Source organism: Channa argus, chromosome 12 (assembly GCF_033026475.1).
Source record: "Channa argus isolate prfri chromosome 12, Channa argus male v1.0, whole genome shotgun sequence".
Lineage (NCBI taxonomy): Eukaryota > Metazoa > Chordata > Actinopteri > Anabantiformes > Channidae > Channa > Channa argus.
Window position 1 is genome coordinate 5,383,548 of NC_090208.1, and position 18,631 is coordinate 5,402,178.

At 40.5% G+C, this 18,631-nt stretch overlaps 2 protein-coding genes and 1 long non-coding RNA gene across 3 annotated transcripts; 1 reads left to right on the forward strand and 2 right to left on the reverse strand.

Moving 5' to 3' along the window:
• Nucleotides 1-1,261: 1,261 nt before the first annotated feature.
• On the reverse strand, nucleotides 1,262-6,751 carry LOC137137897 (Fc receptor-like A). The gene is made up of 7 exons (XM_067524683.1): nucleotides 6,615-6,751; nucleotides 5,671-6,431; nucleotides 5,561-5,596; nucleotides 4,686-4,961; nucleotides 4,361-4,606; nucleotides 4,093-4,287; nucleotides 1,262-3,916 (listed from the first exon to the last, which is right to left on the reverse strand). The coding sequence occupies exons 2-7, from the start codon at nucleotides 5,699-5,701 to the stop codon at nucleotides 3,882-3,884; spliced, it is 819 nt and encodes a 272-aa protein (XP_067380784.1). The 5' UTR covers nucleotides 5,702-6,431; nucleotides 6,615-6,751; the 3' UTR covers nucleotides 1,262-3,881.
• Nucleotides 6,708-8,648, forward strand: LOC137137900 (uncharacterized). The gene is made up of 3 exons (XR_010915849.1): nucleotides 6,708-6,849; nucleotides 7,733-8,068; nucleotides 8,334-8,648. It is a non-coding gene; the product is annotated as an uncharacterized lncRNA (long non-coding RNA).
• Nucleotides 8,649-11,059: 2,411 nt separating this feature from the next.
• On the reverse strand, nucleotides 11,060-17,306 carry LOC137137895 (zinc finger protein 771-like). Its single transcript, XM_067524682.1, has 3 exons — nucleotides 16,975-17,306; nucleotides 14,753-15,064; nucleotides 11,060-14,664 (listed from the first exon to the last, which is right to left on the reverse strand). The coding sequence occupies exons 1-3, from the start codon at nucleotides 17,183-17,185 to the stop codon at nucleotides 13,712-13,714; spliced, it is 1,476 nt and encodes a 491-aa protein (XP_067380783.1). The 5' UTR covers nucleotides 17,186-17,306; the 3' UTR covers nucleotides 11,060-13,711.
• Nucleotides 17,307-18,631: the final 1,325 nt, after the last annotated feature.

Consider the following 18,631-nt stretch of genomic DNA (forward strand, 5'->3'; position numbering starts at 1 on the left):
TCTGCTTGTGTTCCTCCTCACTGTCCATCCAGCAGAGCTGTCGTCCTCCTCACAGCTCAGATAGACAGTCATCTTCGAACAGCCGAGAGAAGCTGGGAGAGTTAACACGATGTAACTCATCTCTCCATCTCCGCGCAATCCTCAAAACGTGTTGGGTCAATACAGTGTTTCCCACAGAATTTGATTTGCAGTGGAGGATGAATTGTACAAATACTACAAATCAATATCTGTACAAATACTGATTGTGGACTATTTCTTGTCTTTATATAAGAACAGCCTTCATGGCCTGACTTTAGCTACTGATGCTCCGGATTCAGTGTTGACTGAGAGATTCTGAAGAGAGAAGAGGTCATTATGGACGCTGTAGTGTTTAAAGCTGAGTTCTACTCTATAGTTTCTGTTATTAATTGTTCTGGTATCGGTATCAATAAAGCTATAGTTTCACACTAAAAGTCAGTACATCCTCTTTTAATAATGATATATTTTTTTTTTTGTCTAAAAACATATGTAGCAGGTCTTACTAAAAACAACAACATGTAACTTTTTTCACTGTGCCATTATTTTAGAAAAATGAAGCCAAAAAGAATAAAACACGTGGCCCTTACTATGATTCAAGAGCTTGTAGATCTACCTTTAATAAATACATTGAAGTGATCATTTTCTCTATGACTTCATCAGTCTCACATCGTGGCTTGAGTTCATTAGGATTATTGGACATTCTCCACCACAGCATTTCAATTAGGATGAGGTCTGGACTTTCACTGGGTCATTCCAAAACCTTGATTCTTATATTTCTCAGCCATTCTGATGTACATTCAACAGTCTGCTTTGGATCATTGTCCTGTTCCATGACCTAGTTTGGACCAAGCTTTAGCTGTTGGACAGATGGTCTCACGTTTGCCTTTGAGAGGAGTTCATGGTCGACTCTTCCAAACAAACTACTTGATCGGTCTCCCTCTAATTGTGCTGTCATGGACTTTAACATTTAACATGTTCAGTAACCAACAGACAACCATTCACACCTGGCAGCGCTAACCACTGCACCAGTGTGCTGCTGTGCTGACCACATGTGGCCATCATCTCTAAACCAAAGTTACTAAACCACGCTTACAGTATTATAGCAACGCACAGCTCTGGAAACACCTTTGTAAGGAGTCTTTCAATTACTTTGAGTGGTGAAACCTCACAACGAATGTTGGAATCAGCTTAACTTGACTTCCAGCTGTGTCATCTACTAACACTGTGTTTCTGATAGAAAAAGCTCTCTGACCTTGGTTTGTCGAGCAGCTCATCAGTGAAATCAAAATTAAAGAGAAAAGAACTGAGGTTAGTTTGAGCTCTAATAACTGATCTGTGGGACTCTACCAACCAACTCACCCAGCATCTTCTGCACAGATGTCTGATTCATTCTGCAGCTGCTTGAAGTGAGACCAGCAGCAGTTTGACAGTCAGTAAACACCTCCTTCTTCCTCTTTGGCACCACCACATGGCAGCGTCTCAGTGTGATTCTACAGCTGTTACCAGGAAACAGTTTATTCAAAAAGAAGAGATGGAAAAATAAGATTAAAAATATTAAAACCACACATCACATGCTGACAAAAAGGATACTATGCTTGATTTGGTTTGACAGGTTTAAAAGCTGTGGAGGTTTTTCTGAATCTTTAAAATCCAATATATGATATAAAGCCAATTAACACAATCCCATGTTTTGATGGGTGGGAAAATGTTTTTCACACATGGGTTTAACTGAGGGGGCGTGAGATTGAGGTGGTTTTGTACTTTACCCACTAAACTATTATTGGAAAGAAGCAAGTGCAACATGTAGCTGTAAGCTATTAACCACCACAGCAGAAATAGTGGCTGCTTTTACATAGAACAGTCAGAATGATCTTTATTGTCATTAGACACAGATACAAGGACGTTTTGCTTGACTTGTTTCTTGATGTAGTTAGAACAAAGCCAAATAAAGACAATCTAATAAAACATAACACAATATAGTAAAAATCATGTAGATAGTTATAAAACATATGAAAGAGGTATAAAGGGACACAGCAATAGTAGCAGCAAAATTATGTTTAAAGTGACCTTTTCATGTGAATTCTGTCGGTGCAGCCGACAGCAAACAGAAAGTGTCTTTCATTTTGTGTGTCTGTGTGTGGGCTTGTGCGTTGCGGTCTTTTGTGTCTGTGGCTTACAGATGCAGATTCTAAGTGACCTGATTAGAAGAGAAACCAAAAACAGACACAACTGCAAAAAAAGAAAAAAAATCTCCAAACCCCAATAAGGACTTGTCCTGTGTCAGATAATGTTCTTTAAGTAAAGCAGTATTACCACAGAGGAGACTTCTTCTTTAAGTTAAAAGTAAAAGACTTTAAATATTACATTCAAAAGTACATGAAGTATCAAAAGTACACATTAGGCCGAATGGCAACTTTCAGAATTCAGAATTATGATTGTTGATGTTTTAATGTCTTAGTCATTTCTTTAATGTTGTTTCTGGTAAAGGTGGAGCTTGACTTATGATCATAAATGTAACTACATCATGATATAGATGCATACTGTTGGGTAACTTGCCAATTTCCAAGAAAGTCTTAGGAATGTGCTGTAGTTTATTACTCTGATATCTAAGTTTGAAAAGAACCCTGCCCAAAATATTGACCCGTTACGTTTTGATGCCCAGAAAATGGAAATTCTTAAATATAAGTACTTTAAAATTGTACTTGACTAACTGACCTCTGCGAATTTCCATTAATTTGACCGTAGGACCCCTCTGCAGTTTACACCCACTAAAACATCATGAAACTGCTGCATGTTTTGCCCATAATGCTGTTTTGACAGCATAAACCCTGGATTTGCATTTTATGTAGTTGTGGTTCAAAAATATTAATTCAGAACTGTAGCTGCATCGGTGACTTTTGGCCACTAGATGAAGATGTAGGACAAAAGTCAGAGTCACAATAGAAAACAAATGTCACTGCCTGTTAGTCAGGTTGGTGTGAGGCAAACCTCCTTAGTCAATGTTGAACCTTTTTGTTGCTGCTTTATTATTTACTGAATCCTATTTTTAGTGCTCTGTCCTGTATACAAATACATGTAGCATATGGTTATAAGGACAAATGTCTTTATAATGGATATTTTATTAGGACTAAAAAGGTTTTGTTGAAGTTTGTCTATCGTTGTTTGGCTTGCAACTTTTTTGAATGGGGAACTTTTTGTGAAAATTGAATCATTACAGGCCACAAGCAACAGAAAATATTTACATAAAATATTTGGTTTGTTCAAACAAAAAAAAAAAGAAAAACATTCAACGGAACAGTTTTCATCTTTCTCACATTTATTCAGAAGGTCTGTTGTGTAAAATGTTCATCCACTTACTTTGAAATGGCAAAATAAAACAAAGATTTAAGTTTTATCAACATAATATTTAATGCATCTTCAACTAATACAAAATTTTCTTCATCAGAAAGCAGTAATTTAAAATAATTTATCAAGGGGACGTGCAAACTTTTAGACCCAAATGTACCATAGGCGAGGAGGCGTGGCTTGAGATTTTAGAGACACGCTGCCATGAACACGTTTTGCCCCAGCAGGGCTTTGCCAGGCGAGAATCAGACTGTAAAGTGTTCAGCAGCTGAAGTCTTGTATCCAACAATGACAATTATTTCATTTAAAACACCAGAAAGCTGATCAGTCAGTACAACGTTACTGTAGGGACTTAAACTTGGAAGCCCACTGGCACTGCTTTGTTAAAATGATTTCCATGGACTTTATCTAACCTTGATGTAATTCTTGTTTCTGTTTATGGAAAGTTAAATACAAACATGAGTGTCCACACAGATAATTATTATAATTGATGTTCAACTACTTCAGAGTTTAGAGGCTCAGTCTGTTACTAACGGTTGAGTTTTCTGGTTTTCTGTAGAAACACAAACCACAAAAACAAGCACAGGATGTCTCAGTCTGTCAGCGACAACAAAACCACAAGATGTGCGACAACAAAACCACAAGATGTACAACAAGTAAAAAAGCTTTATGATCTATTATAAATTTATTGTGTGTAGTGTTTGTAATGTGAATGGTTCAGAGTGTTACCTGTGGGTCTGTGTCGATATAAAGAAACCATGAGGACAGTAGAGATAATGTATGGACAGAACACCACCAGGTGAACGACCAGTCTCAACCAAGGATGGAGGGAGGTTGTAGAGGTAGTAGAAGGGGTTGATATGAGGGATGTGGTAGATGGAGGTGGTTCTGCAGAGGTGGTTGGAGCTGGTGTTGTAGGTTTTTCTGTAGAGAGAATCACCTGTTCAGGTGAACACGTGGATAAAAATAGGGGTGAAATCAAAGTGAAGCTCCTGACCTGTGACGTAGATCCAGCTGGGTGGAGACTCTCCATGACTGCTGATGTGACACTTGTAGAGGCCTTCATCAGACTTGGTAACATGGTGGATGGTCATGTGACCTGTAGGCTCAGTCCTGATGAGGGAGCCATCTTTATAGAAATCAGCTGGGAGCTTGGAGGGAGGCCTCTTTGTTTGACAGTGCAGAGAGACATCATGTCCCTCCATCACAGGGAGGACAGGACTCTGCAGGATCACTGCTCCACCTCAACACAGAGACAAACTACAGCATTTCATCCATTTCCACACAGCTTCATCAACACTAACTCCACAGTCTGATCTTACCAGAGACAACAGTGATGGTGATGCTGTTACTGGTTGATCCGTCTCTGGACTCACACCAGTAAACTCCACTGTCAAATAGGAGGATGAAGCTGATGGTGCAGGAAGAACCAGCTCGTTCTCCCCAGTCAACTTCACACTCAGCTCTGGTCTCTTTGCTTGTGTTTCTCCTCAGTGTCCATCCAGCAGAGCTGTCGTCCTCCTCACAGCTCAGAGACAGAGACTCTCTAATAAACAGCTGGGAGCTGCTGGGACTCACAGTCAGAGATGCTGAAAGGGCTGAGATGAAACGGTTTTTTATAGTTTTACAGAAAATTTATAATAAATAACAGTCAGACCAGAAAGACTGAAGCTATATGTTGCCTGCCGTAAATAACGGTTTAGTTCAAAATGTGTGTGATTTGTCAGTGTTGATTGGTGGGTGTATTGGTGAGTATCATTGTGGTCTGTTCATGTATTTTAGTTAAAAAATTCTCATGTCACTTGTTTTTATAGACTATACTTGACACATTGAACAATGCTACTATGACATGAGTCAAAAAAACATTTTTTAGCTGACCTCTATGGAATTATAGCTCCTGGATTGCATTAGATTGCTACATACATACAACATATGATGTTATCTCAGTGGTAATGAGGCAAAAAAGAATGAAATCAGATATTTTTTCACACTTTTTTCATTGCTGCATGGAAATGATTTGAGGAGGAGTATCTGTACAAACTTATGCACAACTGTAAACTGAACAATTGGCTGAGAGGTGAAGCTCACAGAGGCCTAAAGCCTGACTGTGTCCAGCTTCCAGCTGTGTCTTCCACACTAACTTGTCTCTCAGACACTATCGGTGGGTTTCAGAGTCTGATTGGAAAAGTTCACTGACCTTGGTTCGTGGAGCAGCTCATCAGTGAAATCAAAACTGAAGAGAAAAGAACTCAGGTTAGTTTGAGCTCTAATAACTGATCTGCTGTGAGATGTTACAAAGCGACTCACCCAGCAGCTTCTTGACAGATGTCTGATCCATTCTGCAGCGGCTTGAAGTGAGACCAGCAGTGGTTTGACAGTTACTAAATGAGAGCCACCCCCTTCCTTTTAGGGTAGGTGTGAAATTCTCTGCAGCAGCCAATCATTCAGGCTACAACCTGGTGGTGTTAATGTTGTGATGCTCTGGTTTGTGACACCTGTCGATTGGGGCCAGCGTTAACATTTTCTCATGCTGACCTTTGTTCAGAACAACATTAAAATCCCCTAGTGGTTGTGTGAATGCTGTGGCGGAATTACGTAAACTTTTGTGTAAAAAAAGTGACAGTAAATCTTCAAAAGCTAAGAACAACCATGACTAAATAAATTCAATTATATCTGTGCATAATTTGAATGACTTAATGAAAAAAAAACAAAACAAAAAAACTGAATCTTTCTGCAGAAACAAAGTCAAGAGGAAGTGAGAGACAGTGTGTTTACTCTGCTTTAGCCACTAAAATGTGGCAAGAGAGTAAATGCACTGTGTGGCTGCACACATTTAGTCAGACACAGACACATGGACAGTCTGAGCCTCTGTCTTTTTTTTTATGTTTGTGTATTTTAATGAAATGCAAATTGGCTTTAGGATAATAATAATAAAGTAGAGAGAGACACAGTAATGTTAAATATACGTAACTTCAGTTTCTCTGTGTAGTTTTCTTTGTCAAAAGCTCAAACATGTTCCTGAGGATGTGATGTAGATGTGTCTCCACTGGACAGCAACTTCTGAAACTCTGAAGAGACATAGAAAGTGAAAGCTCGAAGCAAACTGTAATACTGGCTGTTATTTTTTCTGTGAAGAAAGTTTTTAGAGAGAAGCAGACAGATTCACGGAGTTGATCAAAGGGATAACAGTGTATAACAGTGATGGATTTAGTCATTTCAGAGTGGAGATATAGGACGTATTGTGCACTTACAGTAGATACCAGGTGGAGGTGCCCTCAGTCTGTTAATCACCTGTTGTTCTCAGTGGAGGAATTTGGTGGAAGAAGGAAAGAAGGAAGAAGAATTCATCAGGTGTTTGTGAACAAATCCAAAGATACTTGTCTGTGTCAACAAGCAGCGGAAGCAGTCTGAACAACAGGATGATAAAGTTTGTATATTTCTCCGTGGTTTGCTTGCAGACGCTTCACCTGGCGCTTTGTCCAACAGGTGAGTAGCGTCGCTGCGGTTTCTCTGATATTAGACGCAGTCTCTGTCCGATCATTCGGTTACCGGAGGAAACTCACTGTTAACGGAAGTACAGTCAGTGACATCACTTATGGTTTTGTCTTATATACGAACGAAAGTTTGGCCTGTTTGAAAATAATCCAGCTACGTATTTTTTTTAGGGAAAGAAAATCATGACTAATATATATCGGGTCTATGTTGATGGACGGACTCTGCCATGTCAGGAACACGGCGAATATACGGGTTTACTGTGTAGAAGGCAGAGCGTGATAATCAACAACCGAGATAACTGAATGTAACGCTTGTGATTACGCGCGGTTTTCCAGTTTAAAGTGCATTTACACCGTATTTGTGTGTGAGACAGTGTCGTAGATTGAGATTTCGGGGCCTGTTGTCGACAACCCGGAAATGAACATTCAGTTTACATAGTTTTACGTGAAGAAATTACGTTAAACTCGGTGTAGACCAGTTCAACAGCTGGAACATCTGCACGATCTTCTTAAACTACAGACAAATCATAAATAAAGACTACAGTGTCCTTTATAATGTTTGACACAAACATCCATCATCTGCAACAATTGTGTTTGGTAGATTTCATTAAACGCAGCTTTTAAAAAATTCAGAAAAGTTAATCACTTTAACCACGTGGTTATTTTCTTCAACAAATCTCAAATAGTGAAATGAAACAATGAGTCTTTGTCTCAAACATTATGGCCAGCAGTGCATGTCCTTACAGGGAGAAGATGTGGACAAATTGGACAAATTCATGGATAAATGAAAATCATTTTACTAACAATACTGTAAAATAGCTACACTGCTGACTTTTGCCTCCTGCTTTTCTCTGGATTTTTGTTTTGTGGTTTAGATCCACAAGAGGAAAGAGCAAAGCTTGGTGATGATGTCACTCTTCAGTGTCAGGATCCCAGAGATGAAGCCGTCAAACTGTTGGAGTGGATTAGACCTGATCTGGAATCAGAAGGTTATGTCTTTATCTTCAGAGATAATCGTACATATGAAAAATACCAGCATCCATCTTTTTATGATCGAGTGGATCTGAAAGATTCACAGATGAAACATGGAGACTTTTCTGTGATTCTGATGGACGTCACCATCAACGACACTGGAACATATAAGTGTCACGTTAGATATGAAAGCAGATCTGAGTTCATCCGTATCATCAACCTGACAGTTACAGACTCAGGTGAGTGAGTGTGTGTGTGTGTGTGTGTGTGTGTGTGTGTGGATCAGAGGTGAAGCTGCTTCCTGGTTGTTGATGTGAGAGTGAACCATCACAGATCAGATGTTGGTGTTTTCTAAAGATGTTGCTGATGAGACTTTGTAGCAAACAGCTGCTATGAGTGATGGGATCAAAGTGCAGTAGATAATGTCTGACAGGAGTTTGAAGAGGAAATGGATTCATCACCTACCCTACACCTCCCACCTCACATCTCATTCTCTTCTTACAGGTGGTGACAAGGATGGACATGCTGGACTGGCAGTTGGCTTAACAGTTCCTGTTCTGTTTCTTGTTGTTTTTGTTGTTGTTGTTGGTTTCCTAATATATAGAAAGCGTAAAGAACAGTCAAAACAGAATTTAATCCATCCTCCTCCAAATGAAGCCAGTGATAAACAGCCGATGATAAATGTTTTAGTTTGTGAATCTGATTAGGGTTTTTCCTTAATGATAGAACCAGAACAGAACCAACCATGCTGATACAGAGGCAGCGGTCATTAAATTTCATGTATGTAAAGAATAATAAAAAAAAAGCTTTTTACCACAATATGTCTGATCTGTTGTTGAGTATATTGATGCAGATCTGATTTGACCTGGAAACAAAAGCAGCCAAACCTCTACACAACCCATAAACAGGTTTGTTGCGGTTTGAACACCTTATAGTTACATTTAATTAAACCAGAAGAACAACTATTCCTTACTAAAATGTACTTTCTTTGTACCTTCTTGTAAAGAAACAATGAGTTCAGACGGTCTGTGGCTGTGTTTTTATATTTCTATAAGGTATTGACTTTAATTTGTATTATTATGTTGATTTGTTTGGCACTATACAATTAAGTTGCATTGTTTTTATGAGACAGAATAAACTCAACACGCAACCATTTTTTTAAATATAATTAACACCTGCTGTCTGAACAGAGGCACATTTGGCAGAGTTCCTGCTTTGTGGATTTTTCACATGATGATAGAAATTGGAGGGAAACCTGGCAGCTTTCAAGACTTTCTGAGAACATGTTTGATTTTGTGTGTGAAGCTCAAACACACAGAGCTGTGGTGTTTCCTGTTGTTTCAGCTTCATCAACATGGATCAGTCAAACGACCCAGTCACAAGAAAGTTAAAGATTTTATCATTAAACTTTCTGGTTTTATTTAAAATGTATAACATTTATCTGACTGCGTACTCATTTTCTTCACTAAATACATGATGGACACTACTGCAGTTCAATGCAACCCACAGTGAAAACAGTGACAACAACCACTGAAATCTGGAGGAATGTTTTTACAACTGCTTCACATCAGATTGGTACAGTTCGGTGCAACAGTTTTATCTTTTGTCCTTTTAGCTCATCCCATGTGTTCAGGGTCAACGTAGTAGATCATTTGTCCGCATGTTGATTTGGCACAGTTTTTTACGGCGGATTTCACTGTGTCAATATTTATTTACCAAAAATGAAGCCACAAAACTGGGCAATGCTTATTACTCCCCATTAATAAATGTCTTGTAGATCCACATTTAGCAGCAATAACTTTCCTGTATGACTTCAGTCTCTCACATCATTGTGGAGGAACTTTGGCTCGTTCTTTACAACTTTGCTTCAGTTCATTGAGGTTTTTGAACATTCCCACATGCTCAGCTGTCTCAAAGTCCCACCGCAGCATTTCAATTAGGTTGAGGTCTGGACTACGTTATTCCAAAACCTTGATTCTTACATTTCTCATTCTGATGTAGATGTACTGGTCTGCCTTGGATCATTGTCCTGTTCCATGACCCAGTTTGGACCAAGCATTAGCTGTTGGACAGATGGTCTCACATTTGCCTCTAGAATACTCTGGTATGGAGAGGAGTCACTCTGAGTTCAACAGCCCAACAGCCAGGGGGAAGAAGCTGTGGAGGAATCTGGCTGTTTTGGTACGGATGCTGTGGATGCTTCCCAGAGGGCAACAGGGAGAACAGTCCATGGTGTGTGGGGTCCCTGAGGATGCTCTGAGCTCTGGCCAGGCAGTGTTTCTGTGCAACATCCTGGATGGGGTGAAGTGGGACCCGATAATCTTCTTTGCTGTCCTGACCACTCTACACATAGACTTCCAGCCCAGGTCATTGCAGCCTCCTGACCAGACTGTGATGGTGTTGGTCGGCACGCTCTCTGTGGTGCCTCTGTAGAGAGTAGTGAGGACAGGAGGGGGCAGGTGGGCTGTCCTCATCCGATGCAGAAAACGCAGGCAAAACGCTGAGCTCTTTTTGTAAGGGTCCCGATGTGCTGTGACCAGGACAGAGTGGTCGTGGTCTTTGCCCCCAGGAACTTGGTGCTGCTCACCAGGGGTGTATGACTGTGTGGATTCCTTCTGAAGTCGATTATTTCTTTTGTTTTTTCAGCATTCAGAGTCAGGTTGTTTGCTACGCACCAGTCTACAAGATGGTTCACTTTCTTTCTATATACCAGCATCTGCCCTGGGAGTGAATGTGCTGGGACATCCTGGGAAGATTGACAACTGTGTCAAATGTTTTCCACTTGTGAGTAATATTTCTCACTGCAGAGCATTTGTTTGGAAATGACTTTTGCCTCCTGCTTTTCTCTGGATTTTTGTTTTCTAGTTTAGATCCACAAGAAAAAAGAGCGAAACTTGGAGATGATGTCACTCTTCAGAATATATAAGAATATCAGAAGCAAACATTATTCAGAAGCAGGCAATATTGACCAAGATCAGTTGTAAAATGCCAGTTTTACAGCAATTATTTACTTACAAATTACCTTTTACACATTTAAAAATTATTTCAATAATATTAAAATAATGTTTTTGACATTTGTTCAAAATTAACTATCAAAATGAGAATTGTTTATTAATTATTCAAATACATCCCACATGGGTTTTGTGATAACACTCTATATACTAATACTTGTTATATTGAACCTTGTATTACTCATTCCTGCCAGGGTCTGTGTTTTGTGTGTGTGTGTGTGTGTGTGTGTGTGTGTGTGTGTGTGTGTGTGTGTGTGTGTGTGTGTGTGTGTGTGTGTGTGTGTGTGTGTGTGTGTGTGTGTGTGTAAAGTCAGTTTGAAGCTATAAGAGATAAATGTTGAGTTGGAGTAAAAACACGTTACAAACTAGAGAATAACCAGTCACTGTGATTGACCAGGTTTTGAGTCATGATCTAATAGAACATTGTGTGTTATGTCTGGAAACGACTTTGTTTCTGGTAAAAAGAAAATTCAGTTTGCATCATTGGTGCTTAACAAGACTGAACAGGTTCGAGTAGTCACTGCTCTGCAGTGATTCACACACCTGAAACTCAGCTGGAATCCAGGAACTTTGACTGGAAACTGAATGTAATTGATCCAAAAGAATGAAAAGTAAGTGTTGATCAGAACTCCACATTGGTCGTCACCACTGAAGTAACTACATCTTGTTTCTGTGCAGATAAATAAATGCAGTGAAACTATCATGTTAACACACACTGAAAGAAAAGATTTTATGTCTTTGTAAATACTGATGTGTTTCTTTTATATTCACTCAATGATCAGTTTCACTCCACTCAGCAGTGACGATGAAGCTGACTTTTCAGTAAAACTCACGTTTAGGCTTTTCTCCTGCTCTAAGATTAATGGCAGTATGAAGTGAAATTGAAGCTCCTCTGCTGCCTCCTGTTGACCAACTTTTACCTGTCGACTATTCATTCATTCCGTTCTACACCCATCAATAAAATTAGAACCTATATATTTTATTGTACTGTGCTACAACTATAAGTCCTGCATTTAAAATCTTTTGTCAGAAGCTGGATTAGAAATATGTGGCAGAAGAGGGAGGCCACACATAGATCATAACTAACAGAACCTCACTGTCCGGTTGGGTTTAGGACAATGATTGTGATTTGGGTTTTGTGACCCAACTCTCCACTCTCCACCTTGTTGCTGTTGTAGCGTTTGTCCGCTGATGCTTCGAAGACACGCACATATTTCATACAAAGCTCCGGCTGGAACAAATGATCATCAGCATGAGCAAAGTTTATTTTGTCCATCATCACTTACAACAAAATCATTGTCTCTATCATCAGTGTGATGATAGAGACAGTGGAGGCTTATGGCTTGTCAACGTGAAGAAATATCTAAGCGGCTGCATTGTGCTGGCGTTCTGATGACTGCTGCTGCACAGGTCTAGTTCATTTCACACGGAGGAACTGATCCTGATTAGGATTGTGGCTACACCCACACACCCTGACCGAACCTACGAGGGCTACAAACATTGCTGTGTTGTGTAATAAGGTAAAAATATCCAAAGAAGCCTTCAGTTGTGTCCAGAAGATGCACAAGTCCTAATCTTGTCACTGGCTCATACAATGTTCCTCATGCTGTGTTTACCACGGCTCTGCTGCCTCCTGCTGGCTTATTACTGCTCAGTTTAGACTTTGGTAGGAGTCAGATGAAGAATGTTTGGTAAGAGTCAGATAAAGAAAGTACAGAAAGACATGATTCAGCGAACATGTTTTCAAGGAGACAACATGTAACTTGCTCGGCTTATGACAGTAATTAAAAGGCTTAAAGACCAGTGACTGTTTAAATTTGTTTACCTTATTTTGGATCTTGTGTACAAAAATGTGGGCGTCTAATATCAGAACAAGCTAAAGAATCGATCGAGAGTCGACCTGGAAACCACACAAATTAAATCCCACAAACAGCAAATGTGTTTGTTGCTTGTAAACATGAGCTCTAAAACTGACCCCAATTCTTTTTGTGGCACTCAGGAGGACGTTGGGTTGAGATTCATTATTCCTCCGGAGACCCCCCAAAACCAAAATAACTAAGTCTGAACCGGAACTGTCACATTTTACCATGTAGGGACTAAATCACATTGAAGGTCAATGAAGACGACACACTGTGAAGACCAGTCAGTCACTAAAAATATTACTAAGCCTAATCACCAAACACTCCACAATGTTAAAAATCATATGTTTTATTACGAAATGCCACTCACCTAAGTGTTAGTCAAACACAGGCCGCTTCTTTACCAACTTAAGTTAAAAATCTGCTACTGTTGTTAATGTCTAATACATTTTTACAGAACCATTTTGTGTTTGAGGCTTATTTGATCAACCAAACGAGGTAAATGTTGCACATTGTGGCCTTCACTGTTTTATCTCATAGAAAGAAAACACTAGATTTAGTCCAGCAGAATGACCAGAGGAACCATGATGCCTTCCTGAGGGACTCTACAGGTCATTTTACCAACAATTCTGGTAAATTAGGTTTTCAATTCACACAAAACTACTGTAATTTTTTGGTGTTTTAGCTTAAGTCAAAAGCTGAAGAAAAAAAAACATAGCAAAAAAAAAAAACATTTGCAACCTTGTGAGATACAGATCTCGTAATTACCACATCCTGATGTTAAACGCATCTGGTTGGGCGTCATCCATAAACTGCACATCAAATTGGTCCTTAGAGAGTGGTGGCATAAAGTAAACAATGACCTCCATGGTTGGTTTGTAACTTTCATACAGAACACAACCGTGGCTACAGACAGAGGAGGGGACCTAAGATGTTTACAAGTTCCTAAAGACAAAAACAGGAAACAGAGTCTGATGCTGTAAACTAAAGTTCCTGTTGATGGTTCCAGAATTCACTTCTCTGACATGTTTCTCAGCAAACTGAAGTGCCTTATCCCCTCAGTTGGACTGCGTCCCTCAAGGTGGCTGGTCTTCACATGCTGGTTCAGGTACTCCCTCTTTGTAAAGGACCTCGTGCTGAGTCCAGAGTGATTCTGTCTGTCTCCACAGTGGAGCTTCAGGTGTCTTTCCAGACCCCCTTTCCTGCTGAAGTCCCGGCTGCAATACCCGCAGCGGTATGGTTTTTCTCCAGTGTGAACCCGTTTGTGGATCTCCATTGTCGCGATGGAGGCACACTTTATTCCACACACATCACAGGTGCTGCCCAGCACTTTGTGGGACCACAGGTGATGTCTTAGGGCCTCTGTGGACTCCAGTTGGTCCCCGCAGGCACCGCACCGGCTCTCAAGCTCCCTGCAGTGAATCTCAGCGTGCCGGACTAGAAGCCCCTGTGTATAGAACAAGCTCCCACAAATTCTGCAGCTTAATTTCTTGGCAGGACTCTGGTAGGGAATTCTCTGTCTGCGGTGGCTGCAGGACAACTGGTCCTGGTCTGGAACTACATTTTGTCGGATGTGTTTCTTCAGAGTTTGCTTTGAACTGAACTCCCGTCCGCAGCTGCTGCACACCAGATCCCGGTCTACAGGACAATTCCAAGTCTCCTGACACAGACCAGGCTCAGACTGAGCATCATTGCTGTCCTCAGTAGAATCTGATTGAAGAACAAACTCCCTGTTTTGATCTGAAGGTCTGCAGGTCTCTGCAGATTCTGGTCTTACATGGAGGTCCAAGAGGGCGGGCAGATGTTGCTCCTGTCTGTGGGACTGAATCTGACTGGATGAAGAACTTCCCTCATCACTTTCCAACAGCCAATCAGGAATCAGCATGAACTTCGACTCTTTCTCCTCAGGTTCAGAAGCCCTGTCTTCCTCCTCCTGTTTGAGCTGCAGACTCCACTCCGTCACACCTGTGGTGAAAATCCTGATGTAGATGACTAAAATACATTACCTTTACTTTGCTAACGTTACCATAGTTACCATGATGATGTAACCAACCTTCTTCCTTGGAGCTAGTCTCTGCCCTGGCTGAATCCTTCGGCATCATGTTACCTACACCCACTTCCTGTTTGACAGTAAAAACTTCCTGTTTATCTTCAGCAGGTTGAGGTTCCGCCTTCTCCCTGCCGGACTGGATCTGATTGGATGCAGGACTGCAGCCTGTTTCACGTCTCACCCTCAGCCAATCAGAACTCTGCATTAACTCGGGGTCAATCTCATCAGGTTCCAAAGCTCGGTGCTTCTCCTGTTTAATGTGCAGGCTCCGCCCCCTCACCTGGTCGTCTTCTGTGGTGAAAACCCGCAGAACTCCTGGAGGATTGAGACAGAGATGTGATGTGACATATTTAAGGCAACAAGTTAGTTATTTGATTTCTTGCACTTTAAATGTGCATGAATTATTTATGATATACCAAAATCCTTTATATTTTATTTGTTATTTAGGGAGTTTGTGATCTTAGTGGTTGCTTGCTGGTTACAGTGTACTTTTATTTTGATGGTCTTATTAGAGGGGACTGGAGCCATACACTTTTTTGCCTCTTATTAGAATGTTTTTAGGATTCTGACAACACCAGAACTTGTGGATAAGAGAGTGACCTGTATAGAGCATTGAGTTAGTGCTTAATTCATTGGAAAACTATGGGGGGTGTAGACAATTTCATGACTCTGCATCAGGTACTGGCCAAGTAATTTTTGTATCGGACTCAGGTTTCTAGGAGGGCAGTGCCAGATCAGATCATATCATCTATCAAAAAGTGTTACATCTTGATGTTGTCAATTTCCACGTGCAAGCTTTAACAAAAGTACCTCACATGAGCCACCAAGCAGGCTGAGCTTGAAAGTTAGAGGAGTCTATGGAGGAGTTCAGTGGTGGAGGGGTTTAGTGGTGTACTTAAGTAAAAGCACAAGTAAACAAACAATCATGCACTCAAGTAAAAATATAAGTACCTGCTAAAAGTAAGTAAGTACTTGATTTATATTTTACTTTAAGTATTAAAACTAATAGTACTTGACTATTTTGTGCGGATATTAACTAATTTATGCTCAAATCAACAGCTTTCGGCTTGTCCCTTCAGGGGTCCCCACAGCAGAACATGTTCCATAATCCCAGCCATATTGGTGGCTGGGATTTGAACCCACTACCTTCTGCATCCCAACCCAATGCTCCCATGGGTCCCCACATAAACAAATGGATGGTAATAGACATAAATGATGAGTTGAATGTTTAACTATATGACTGATGCTTTTAAAGAAAAGAAATATTTCTAAAGTGCTCATGTCGACTGAGAAGAAGAGGTAGGCAACGCCAAGTTCAAATTCAGGAAGCCAAAGGGTAAAATGACTGCATACCAGCTCACTTGGAGTACAGCTAATATGTCAAGTAAGTCTTTTAAATACGACCATGGAAGGAGAAAGTGGAAAAGTGGTTAATTATGAAATAAAAGTAACATAACGTGATTGAAATGCAACTTTGATTGAAAATGTAGTGGAGTAAAAGTCAAAGCAGCCATAATTAAAAATGTACTTAGGTACAGTAGCAAACTACTTACTTTCCACCACTGTAAGAGTTAATTCTGAAACAAGGGCATCGTGATAAAAAGGCAACAAATCACATGTGAATCAAACATGTGTGATTTGTAAATTGTGTCAGAAACCTGAACCAGAAAAAACTCAACCAACCACTAGAATATGAGGAGGCAGATGATAGACTACCAACAGTAACGAACTCCTTCATTTCTGAAAGGTTTTTCAGTGACTTCAAGAACAATGATGTGATGATTATATGTGATGACTGTCCACCATCTCCCAAGATGTAATTATGTAATTAATAATCGAATTAATTCAAGTTTATCTGCAATTGTCAAAAGGCCATGCAGCACTAACAAAATCCAAACACCAGGAGTTTTCTGAGATGAGTTGACAATAAAAAAAAAATGATATTATCATACCCACACAGCCACACACACACAGAGACACACTTTCACTGTACAGCTACAATAAGTCCGAGGTGGAGGAGAAACCAGGTTACTCTGCTGCTGCATGTCTACGTGGACTGAAACAGTAACCGAGTCTCTTAAGTCTAAGTAAACACCGACACAGAGACCGACCCACTTCCTGTTCAACTGTGTTCACGTATCGTACGTTTATGACGCAGCAACCACATCCGGCGACAAAACACCGCAACGTCACGTACACAAAAAGCCGATTAAAAAGTGACAGACCTCCTGCTCCGTCCCCCGGCGTGTCCCCCGGCGTGTCCCCCTGTGGCCCGGCAGCCTCCAGCTGTCTCCTCTGCCGCTCGTTGTCTCGTTTTAACAGCCAAACTTGTTGTTCGAACTCCGCGATGGTTTTGGCCAAACACTGGAAAATCTCGTCGGTAGCGGCGCTGAGCCGCTGGTCGACAAAAATCCGCAAAACGTCGAGCTTCAACATGTTTGTACCGACCGAGAACTGCCGGTTACGACGGGACACGGAGCCGGAGAAGCGAGGACGTGTTCTTCATCTTCTCACCTCTGATAGGTGGATCCCAGCCAAAGGAAACGAAGCATACTGCTGCCCGATGGACCGGAGTGGGTACAACCACGACCTGAACAGACCTCACTCCGAATACCACCACCACTACTACTGTTATTAATAATTATGAGTCTGTGTCATATTTTCTCACCCTGTCACCAAGTTATAATGACTGAATTCCCTTCTCCTTGACCGGTTTATAATTCAGGGAGGAACTGGAAGGTACATCCACCTCGACTCATTTTACTAAACATTTTAACAGGAATTACAGTTTGTAGTTTTGTTGAACACTCATTTATTAAACGCATCCAGAGAAGAAAACTGAAAGAAACTTGAACACAACATATATCAGTCAAACCTGTGAAGTACAAGTGTATGAGCAGAAACCAAGTTTATTTTCTGTTGAAAGTGTTGATAAAATGTATAATTATTATTATTATTGTTGTTTTTTAATTGGATCACTGTGTTCTGTTAATCACATTTCTGGATTTTAAACGTGTTGCTTGAATTCTGACAAATGACAAAAAACTGAATCTAAATGCTGAATTAAACTTTTTAGAAATTAGAAATTTAGAAATTAATTTGTTCTTCAGTCAAGAAACACATTTCGTCAGACCAGGTTCAAGTCTCTGTGGTCTACCATGGTTGACCCTGTAGGAAGGGGCAAAGCCAGGATCACTCAGTTCCTTGGTTAGTCAGAGAGACAGAAAAGAACTTACAGCTGCTGTTGTTTGTCTACCTGTCAGTACCCAAGGGTGTGCAGTCTCCAGTGTGGGTGCTCCAGTCTAGCAGACAGCAGCTTCACTTCTGAGTCACCTGGATGATTGTTGTTCAGGTCTAGCTCTCTCACATGGGAGGAGTTTGAGCTCAGAGCTGAGGCCAGAGAGCCACAGCCTTCCTCTTTGATCAGATCACCTGACAGACTAAACAGTCATGTTTCTATCACTTCGGAGGACAATACACCAACATCTATTTTTTTGGAGACATAATCATACACCAGTTTGTCTGTGTGTCAGCATTTTCTTTTTCATTAGTTGTGGGGATTATTCTAATTAGACAACACACTTGAGTCCAGATAGATACATTTTAAGAACTTTAATTGATTTGTGTTTTTTATGAACAAATTCAAATTTTGTCAATTTCTGTGGTCCAACAAAAGCCAAAACTCCAGACCCAGCAGACCTTTAAGTGCTAACAAGGCTGCATCAGTATTTAACCATCAGTATTTATCTTGTCAGATGGCTGAATACAAAGAGTTTGTGCCTGACCTGAGAGTTTAAAGTCTGCAATGTGCTTGCTTCAGCCTAGCAGACAGCAGCTTCACTCCTGAGTCACCTGGATGATTGTAGCTCAGGCCCAGCTCTC

What these genes read in the sequence shown, in the direction of transcription:
- LOC137137897 (XM_067524683.1), bottom strand. Translation starts at nt 5,701, where the DNA reads ATGGATCAGACATCTGTCAAGAAGCTGCTGG. An exon ending in GAGCTGCTCCACGAACCAAG is followed by an intron (nt 4,962 to 5,560) that starts GTCAGTGAACTT and finishes GTTTCATCTCAG; the next exon opens with CCCTTTCAGCATCTCTGACT. An exon ending in CACCATCACTGTTGTCTCTG is followed by an intron (nt 4,607 to 4,685) that starts GTAAGATCAGAC and finishes CTCTGTGTTGAG; the next exon opens with GTGGAGCAGTGATCCTGCAG.
- LOC137137895 (XM_067524682.1), bottom strand. Translation starts at nt 17,185, where the DNA reads ATGTTGAAGCTCGACGTTTTGCGGATTTTTGTCGACCAGCGGCTCAGC. An exon ending in GCCGGGGGACGGAGCAGGAG is followed by an intron (nt 15,065 to 16,974) that starts GTCTGTCACTTT and finishes TCAATCCTCCAG; the next exon opens with GAGTTCTGCGGGTTTTCACC. An exon ending in GACTAGCTCCAAGGAAGAAG is followed by an intron (nt 14,665 to 14,752) that starts GTTGGTTACATC and finishes TTTTCACCACAG; the next exon opens with GTGTGACGGAGTGGAGTCTG.